The sequence below is a fragment of the Saccopteryx leptura genome, chromosome 3 (assembly GCF_036850995.1).
Source record: "Saccopteryx leptura isolate mSacLep1 chromosome 3, mSacLep1_pri_phased_curated, whole genome shotgun sequence".
Lineage (NCBI taxonomy): Eukaryota > Metazoa > Chordata > Mammalia > Chiroptera > Emballonuridae > Saccopteryx > Saccopteryx leptura.
The window spans coordinates 212,903,886-212,913,264 of NC_089505.1; the positions used below are offsets into that span (position 1 = coordinate 212,903,886).

At 46.0% G+C, this 9,379-nt stretch overlaps 1 protein-coding gene across 4 annotated transcripts in view; it reads left to right on the forward strand.

Annotated features, from left to right (window-relative positions):
- Positions 1-8,959, forward strand: part of PRUNE1 (prune exopolyphosphatase 1) — a 35,611-nt gene extending 26,652 nt beyond the window's left edge. For 3 of the 4 annotated variants that reach the window (XM_066377432.1, XM_066377431.1, XM_066377433.1), the window contains 2 exons: positions 1,259-1,417; positions 7,194-8,959. In XM_066377432.1, coding sequence (XP_066233529.1) covers positions 1,259-1,417; positions 7,194-7,625 — 591 coding nt within the window. In that variant the 3' untranslated portion in view covers positions 7,626-8,959. The remainder of the gene's footprint in view (positions 1-1,258; positions 1,418-7,193) is intronic. The other variant, XM_066377434.1, reaches the window with a different exon arrangement.
- Positions 8,960-9,379: the final 420 nt, after the last annotated feature.

Sequence of the window (9,379 nt, forward strand, 5' to 3'; positions counted from 1 at the left end):
GGGGCTGACCAGGCGGTGGTACAGTGGATAGAGCATCGGACTGGTATGCAGAAGACCCAGGTTCGAAACCCCGAAGATGCCAGCTTGAGCACGGGCTCATGTGGTTTAAGCAAAGCTCACCAGCTTGGACACAAAGTTGCTGGCTCGAGCAAAGGGTTACTTGGTCTGCTGAAGGCCCACAGTCAAGGCACAGATGAGAAAGCAATCAATGAATAACTAAGGTGTCGCAACAAAAAACTAATGATTGATGCTTCTCATCTCTCTCCGTTCTTGTCTGTCTGTCCCTATCTATCCCTCTCTCTGACACTCTCTCTGTCTCTGTAAAAAGAAAATAAGTAAATAAATCCAAAACTGTATTCTCTCCATTCTACAGACTGCCTCCTGGCACACAGATAGCACAGAGTAAATACTAGATACCTCTTTTTTTAAACTTAAGAGGAGGGGAGATAGAGAGACAGACTCCCGCATGCGCCTGGACCAGGATCCACCCGGCAACCATGTCTGGGGCTGATGCTCAAATCAACCTAGCTATCCTCAGTGCCTGAGGCTGACTCTCGGACCAAACTGAGCTCTCCTCAGCGCCCCAGACCGATGCTCAAAACAGTCGAGCCACTGGCTACAAGAGGGGAAGAGAAAGAATAGGGAGAGAAAAAGAAGCCGATGGTTGCTTCTCCTATATGCTCTCACCAGGGATTAAACTAAAGACATCCGCATGCCAGGCTGACGCTCTATCCACTGAGCCAACTGGCCAGGGCCTAGATACCTCTTTTATGAAATACAAGTCCCAGGTTAACAGGTGAAGAAGCCCTATCCAACCTTTTCTTTTTTTTAAGCTGGAAACGGGGAGAGACAGTCAGACAGACTCCCGCATGCACCCGACCGGGATCCACCCGGCATGCCCACCAGGGGGCGACGCTCTGCCCACCAGGGGGCGACGCTCTGTCGCGACCAGAGCCACTCCAGTGCCTGGGGCAGAGGCTAAGGAGCCATCCCCAGCGCCCAGGCCATCCTTGCTCCAATGGAGCCTTGGCTGCAGGAGGGGGAGAGAGAGACAGAGAGGAAGGAGAGGGGGAGGGGTGGAGAAGCAGATGGGCGCTTCTCCTGTGTGCCCTGGCCGGGAATCGAACCCGGGACTTCTGCACGCCAGGCCGACGCTCTACCACTGAGCCAACCGGCCAGGGCCTACAAACATTTTTTGTTGGTGGTGACAAGGGTGTTCTAAGCTATTGCCCTCATCCCTGTCCATTTCTTCTTTCAGGCCTTCCTGCAGAGGTCTAGCCTCATTACAGACCTCCATGCTTTCTGCCAGACTCACAACTATGATGTCCTGGTCGCCATGACTATCTTCTTCAACACTCAAAACGACCCAGTGCGGCAGTTGGCTATTTTTTGTCCCCATGCAGCGCTCCGAATGACAGTGAGTCTCTGCCTCTTCTCCACCCTAGAGCTGTGCAGAGTTCTGCCTGTACACGTGACCCTGTGCTACAAAGACCACTCCTTGGTTCTTAGATTTACACAGAGGTCCCTGACCTTTTTTTTTTTAATTTTATTTATTTATATTTTTTACAGAGAAAGAGAGTGAGTCAGAGAGAAGGATAGACAGGGACAGACAGAGAGGAACGGAGAGAGATGAGAAGCATCAATTATTAGTTTTTCATTGCGCGTTGCAACACCTTAGTTCATTGATTGCTTTCTCATATGTGCCTTGACCATGGGCCTTCAGCAGACCGAGCAACCCCTTGCTGGAGCCAGCGACCTTGGGTTCAAGCTGGTGGGCTTTTCCTCAAACCAGATGAGCCCGCACTCAAGCTGGCAACCTCTGGGTCTGGAACCTGGGTCCTCTGCATCCCAGTCCGACGCTCTATCCACTGCACCACCGCCTGGTCAGGCTCTTTTTTTTTTTTAAACAAGTTTTATTTTATTTTTTACAGAGACAGAGAGAGAGATAGACAGGAACAAATGGATGAGAAGCATCAATCATTAGCTATTTGTTGTGCGTTGCAACACCTTAGTTGTTCATTGATTTGATTGCTCTCTCATATGTGCCTTGACCACGGGCCTTCAGCAGACCTAGTAACCTATTGCTCAAGCCAGCGAACTTGGGTCCAAGCTGGTGAGCTTTTGGTCAAACCAGATAAGCCTGCGCTCAAGCTAGCAACCTCGGGGTCTCGAAACTGGGTCCTCTGCATCCCAGTCTGACACTCTATCCACTGCGCCACCAACTGGTCAGGCAGTCCCTGACCTATTTCTAGAATCTCCCCTCCCCACTTTTTTCCATTCTGTATGTGAATATCCTTAATCATACTGTTGTTGAAAAAGGGAGATTCCAAAGAGAATTAGAGATGGAGTTCCTAGTTAGAAGGTTCTTGAAATCAGATTTAAAGGAAATGTAAGGAATCTGGAGTTGAACTTGATTCTTAGTGTAATCATTAACTCCTCACCCCTGCAAATCAATTCCTGTCTCTTTACCCTCTTGCCTTAAAAATAGGAAAACACAAGAGAAACCTTTTCTAGTACCTCCACAAGTAGGGAGTGATGACTCTGTGGAGAAGGGACTGAGGGCTTGTGTCCTTGCCTGGTCTTCCCTTTGACCACCTTTCCCACTCTTCCCCTTTCATTACCTCTGTTGGTTGCTCATTAGCTCAGAGAAGAATTTAAAAGAGAACTTAAGCCCTGGCCGGGTGGCTGAATGGACAAAGCATCATCTTAGTGTGCTGAGGTCATGGTTTCGATCAGGACACATACCAGGAACAATCAGTGAGAACACAACTAAATGGAACAACTAAGTAGAACAATGAGTTGATGCTTCTCCCCCCCCCCCCTCTTGTCTGTCTTTCTCAAACGAATGGGGGAAAAAAAAGTGGACTTAAGGCAGTCCAGAGCCTCTTTGGGTTGTTTGGGCTGTGAGCACTGCTGAAGACTTGTCTGAATACAGCCATATAATCCTTTGAGCCCCTTAAAGGTATGTCCACCACTTCCGACATCTCTCTGTCTTCTCCTCTAAGAGGAGAACTTAATTCAGTGGAAGGTAGTTTGGCATTCTGCAAAGACAAGGCCATGTCCCAGATTTGCCACTTACTGTCTCTCTGAGCTAAAGTAAGTCATTTGACTTCTGAACCTGTAAGTGGTATAATACTACCTACAAATTAGTCTGATGTGATCATTAAACATAATATAATAGGTAAAATACAGTGTGTCCGTAAAGTCATGGTGCACTTTTGACCGGTCACAGGAAAGCAACAAAAGATGATAGAAATGTGAAATCTGCACCAAATAAAAGGAAAACCCTTGGCCTGACCTGTGGTGGCGCAGTGGATAAAGCGTTGACCTGGAAATACTGAGGTCGCCGGTTCAAAGCCCTGGGCTTGCCTGGTTAAGTCACATATGGGAGTTGATGCTTCCAGCTCCTCCCCCCCTTCTCTCTCTCTGTCTCTCCCTCTCCTCTCTAAAATGAATTAAAAAAAAATTTTATAAAAAAAAAAAAAAAAAAGAAAACCCAGTTTCTGCAAGATGATGTGGCAGCATGTGCGCATGCGCAGATGATGACGTAACACTGTATGCAGTGGAGCAGCCCATGGCCATGCCAGTAGAGATGTGGACGGTACAAAGGAAAGTTCAGTGTGTTCTGTGGCTCGCTAAATTCGAATCCGTGACCAAAGTGCAACGTGAATATCAGCATGTTTATAACGAAGCACCACCACATAGGAATAACATTACTTGGTGGGATAAGCAATTGAAGGAAACCGGCAGTTTGGTGGAGAAACCCCGTTCTGGTAGGCCATCAGTCAGTGACGAGTCTGTAGAGGCTATACGGGATAGATACCTAAGGAACCCTAAAAAATCTGTGTGTGAGTCCATATCGAACTGCACTGAATAGGTATGAAACTGGGAGAGTTTTCCTTTTATTTGGTGCAGATTTCACATTTCTATCGTCTTTTGTTGCTTTCCTGTGACTGGTCAAAAGTGCACCATGACTTTACGGACACACTGTACATTGCTGGACACAAAGTAAGCACTGGGTAAATGGTGGCTCCTACTAATCATGTCATGAAGAAAAAGGTGCTTTGGCCAATAGAAATGCCTCTTCCTACATTCTCTGTGCTCCTCCTAGAGCTGCGATGACACCACCATAGCCCAGGCTGTCTCGTGCTGGGAAGTGGGAGTCCTCTTTTCATAGTCTGCCCTACCGTTTCCTCCCTCCTGTGCTAGGACTAGTATAATACACCAGAGTTGGTCACAGACCTAGGTTCAAATGTCAGTTTTGCTTCATTCTGACTATGACTTTAGGAAATTACCTAATCTATCTAAGCCTCAATTTCCCTATGTGTGAATGAGGGTGATAGTAATACCAATCTTATAAGGTAGTTGTGAGCATTAAATGAGGTAATATTTGTAAGTGGCCAGACTTGGCACCATGCCTGGCATACCTCTTACCTCAACTTGTAAAAATTGTTTTTATGACTTGATTTGAGAAAGAGAGAGACATCGATTTGGTGTTCCACTCATTTATGCATTCATTGGTTGATTCTTACATGTGCCCTGACCAGGGATTTAACCTGTAACCTGGTGTATCGGGATGATGCTCTAACCAACTTAGTGACCCACCTGCACTTTGATTTGTTCATTTTTTCTCTCTCTGTCCTTCCTCTGACCTCAATATAAATGCATGCGCCATCCCCGCTAGGTTTAAGTTCAAGTTTTGGCACACAGAAAAGCACTTGGAAACAACACTAGGTTAGAAGGTGGGGGTCCGGGTCTAGTTTAGCCTCTACCATCTTCCACATAATTTTGCTCAAGATGCTTAATGTCCTGGGGATTTGGTTTACTAATAAAATGAAATATATGATCTTAAAAGTTTCTTCTGGCCTGACCAGGCGGTGGCACAGTGGATAGAGCGTCGGACTGGGATGCAGAGGACCCAGGTTCGAGACCCCGAGGTCACCAGCTTGAGCAGGGGCTCATCTGGTTTGAGCAAAAGCCTATCAACTTGAACCCAAGGGCGCTGGGTCCAACAAGGGGTTACTCGGTCTGCTGAAGGCCCCCGGTCAAGGCACATATGAGAAAGCAATAAATGAACAACTAAGGTGTTGCAATGCGCAATGAAAAACTAATGATTGATGCTTCTCATCTCTCTCCTTTCCTGTCTGTCTGTCCCTGTCTATCCTGCTCTCTGACTCACTCTCTGTCTCTGTAAAAAATAAATAAATAAATAAATAAAATTAAAAAAAAAAAGTTTCTTCTGGCCTGACCAGGCAGTGGCGCAGTTAATAGAGCAGGGGTAGTCAACCTTTTTATACCTACCGACCACTTTTGTCTCTCTGTTAGTAGTACAATTTTCTAACCGCCCACTGGTTCAACAGTAATGGTGATTTATAAAGTAGGGAAGTAACTTTACTTTATAAAATTTATAAAGCAGAGTTACAGCAAGTTAAAGCATATAATAATAATTACTTACCAAGTACGTTATGTCGGATTTTCGCTAAGTTTGGCAGAATAACTCTTTATAAAACAACTTACTATAGTTAAATCTATCTTTTTTTTAAATATATTTTTTTAAATATTTTATTTATTGATTTTTAGAGAAAGGGGGTAGAGACAGAGAGAGAGAAGGGGGAGGAGCAGGAAGCATCAACTCCCATATGTGCCTTGACCAGGCAAGCCCAAGGTTTCGAACCGGCAACCTCAGTGTTCCAGGTCGACGCTTTATCCCACTGTGCCACAGGTCAGGCTAAATCTATCTTTTTATTTATACTTTGGTTGCTCCGCTACTGCCCACCATGAAAGCTGGAACACTCACTAGTGGGCGGTAGGGACCAGATTGACTACCACTGGGATAGAGCATCAGACTGGGATGCGGAGGACCCAGGTTTGAGACCCCGAGGTCGCCAGCTGGAGCGTGGGTTCATCTGGTTTGAGCAAAGTTCACCAGCTTGGACCCAAGGTCGCTGGCTCGAGCAAGGGGTTACTCAGTCTGCTGAAGGCCCACGGTCAAGGCACATATGAGAAAGCAATCAATGAACAACTAAGGTGTCACAACGAAAAACTGATGATTGATGCTTCTCATCTCTCTCTGTTCCTGTCTGTCCCTATCTATTCCTCTCTCTGATTCTCTCTCTGTCTCTATAAAAAAAAGTTTCTGCCTGACCTGTGGTGGCGCAGTGGATAAAGTGTCGACCTGGAAATGCTGAGGTCGCCGTTTCGAAACCCTGGGCTTGCCTGGTCAAGGCACATATGGGAGTTGATGCTTCCAGCTCCTCCCTCCCTTCTCTCTCTATGTTTCTCCTCTCTCTCTCTTTCTGTCTCTCCCTCTCCTCTCTAAAATGAATAAATAAAAAAATTAAAAGAAAAAAGAAAAAAAGTTTCTTCTGTTTCTAAAATATGATGTGTATTAGCTGATGTCCCTTTTTTGTGTGTGTGACAGAGACAGAAAGAGAGACAGATAGGGACATACAGACAGAAAGAGAGATGAGAAGCATCAGTTCTTTGTTGCAGCTCCTTAGTTGTTCATTGATTGCTTTCTCATATGTGCCTTGCTCAAGCCAGCAACCTTGGGCTCAAGCTGGTGAGCCTTGCTCAAACCAGATGAGCCTGCGCTCAAGCTGGCAACCTTGGAGTTTCGAACCTGGGTCCTTTGTGTCCCAGTCCGATACTCTATCCACTGTGCCACTGCCTGGTCAGGCTGATGTGCCTTTTGTTGCAAGTAATAAAGCTGAACTCTGGCAGGCTTTTTAAAAATTTTTTCTCTGACCTGGCTGGTTTGCTCAGTAGTAGAGCATCAGCCCGATTTGTGGATGTTCCAGATTCGATTCTTGGTCAGGGCACACAGAAGTGCCCATTTGCTTTTCCACCCCTCCCCCTTTCTATTTGCATGCTCTCTCTCTCCCCCTGTCCTTCTCCTGCAGCCATGGCTCGATTGGAGTGAGCTGGCCCCGGGCACTGAGGATGGCACCATGGCCTCCACCTCAGGCACTAGGAAGAGCTTGGTTGCTGAACAATAGGGTAATGCCCCAGATCAGCAGAGCATCGCCTCCTAGTGGGCTTTCCAGGTGGATCCCAGTCAGTGCGCATGTGGGAAGCTGTCTCTGCCTCCTCTCCTCTCACTGAATTAAAAAAAAAGTTCTCCTCTGTAAGAGAAGCCTCCACAGTTTGCTGTACCATGTATATCCCATCTCCTTGTCCTGTCTCCCCTTCAGATCTGTGGAGTCCTGGAACATGCTGACTCTCCATCCCTGAAGCTGACACCTGTCACCAGCACCCTCCTTAATCTCCAAGCCTATCTTCAAGGTAACACCCAGGTTTCTCGAAAGAAATTTCTTCCTCTGCTCGAGGAAGCCCTCTCAGCATATTTGGACTCCATGACAATCCCTTCAGGGCAACCTGAGACAGTAGACGTGTCCAGGGAGCAGGTAGACAAGGAGGAATTGGACAGGGCAGGTACCTCCCTTATTCCTGGATTGAGTCAAGATGAAGAGGAGCCTCCACTGCCCCCCACACCCATGAACAGCTTGGTGGACGAGTGCCCTCTGGATCTGGAGCTGCCTAAACTCTCAGCTGAGGCCATCTTTGAGAAGTGTAGTCAGATCTCGCGGTCACAGTCTACCACTGCCTCCCTGTCCAAGAAGTGACTTTTGGGAGGGGAGGGGATAATGAGAGAGGTAGCTTGAACCACCTCAAATGCATGTTTCAGAGGTTTTAGCAATTCTGTCTTCATTGCTCCAGCAGCTGGTGGACTTGTACTGTTCTTGTAACTGGGAGGAAAAGGAAGTAAAAGAAAGCAGCTGCTTTAGGAATGGCTTTCTACCTTTTTCTTCATGCTCTACCAATCAAATTCTGTTATTTAATTCATTAGATCCGCACTGACTCCCCAGGGGTACAATGTGACTCCTACCTGTTCCAACAGTTGCACAAAAAGAATGTGTACCCCAGAGAGCCCTTAGCAAGGCTCTTAGGCAGAGCCAGAATCTCTCATGGAACCCAGCCTTCATTGTCTCCATGTAGTCATTCCTTCTGTCATTGATTCGAGTAGTTATTGAATACCTGCTCTAAGCTCGAGAGTGTGCTTTGGAAACTCCTGGTCCACTTTTCAGCCTTTAGCAGATTTCCAGCTCCATGACTCCTCTTTCTGCCTCTAGTTAGGTAATGGTGTCTAACTCTGAGATGGCTAAATTTTTTTTCTGAACTTATTGTGACTCTTAGGATTTTTTTGGGAGCAGATTAGAGGCCATTATGCTCTGCCCTGATCAGGTGCTCTCCGTTCTTTGGATCCCTTGTCCCAAAGCCATTGGAAGCCTGAAGAAACCCAAAAGAGCCCTGAGCATTCATGAGACACTCAGGAAGTCCTTAGGGCTTCATGGGCACTCTTCCCAAAAAACCTGAGAGCTGTGGTGAGCCCCCGACTCTGTCCCTGCCCTAGCACTTCTATCAGTTTCTAACCATGCCATTCTCTTCTTGCTCACAGTAAAAGGAAGCATGGAGTTAGAGTACCAACTCCCATGAATTGTGTGTCTTTTGGCAAGGCACTTCATGTCTAGGTCTCATCTTCCCCAGCTGTAAAACTAAGGGTCTGGACTAGAACTTCTGCGTTTCCCTGGGAGTGCTTAGGGTCACTGAATTGCCTGTATTTATGTGTGATCATACCAAGGGATTCCAGCTTCATGTAGCATGTGCAGGGGTATGGTTCATACCATGGCGACCCAGCAGAGAGCTCCCCCCACAAACTTGTTCTGCATGTGAAATCTCCCTTTACATAGCCAACAGTTTCACTGAATAATGGGTATGTGGTGGTTTGGCATGGTGTCTTCAATATAAGGGTGTCAGTGACTTCACTTTGTGGGGATGATGTGTGTAGCCATTGGAAGGTAAAAATAGTGGTGTGATTATTGAACCAAAGGAATTTATGTTTTGTAACTTGGGTACTTTATTTTGCATTTTGTTAATGTATTAAATGATTTTTTCCTGGTTGGGGTCTTATTGTCCCTTTTTACAACTGCAGTCAGACCTTTATATCAGACAATTGATTTGTCGTCTCAAGATTTTCTCCCTCTTTCCTATAGTCCTTACTATCTTCCTTCTGTTGACTGTTTGGGAATAAGGAGCAACGGTCTTTTATCTCCTTTCATCCTCAGCCTTTAATTTGTTTCTTCTTCCAGAACTGTCCTTAAAATATACTAATGTATCATTGATTTTGCTCAAAATATAGGGCCAAGATAGACCTAAAGTCAAAGTGATTTTTTTTTACCATTGCCTTTTTTTTTTTAAAAAAACGCAGCTTTCATTTGAAATAAAATTCATTTTTTAAAAAAAGAAAAAAAGCCTGACTAGACTGTTGGTCTGGGATGCTGAGGACTCAGGTTCGAAGCCCCAAGGTCATTGGCTTTGA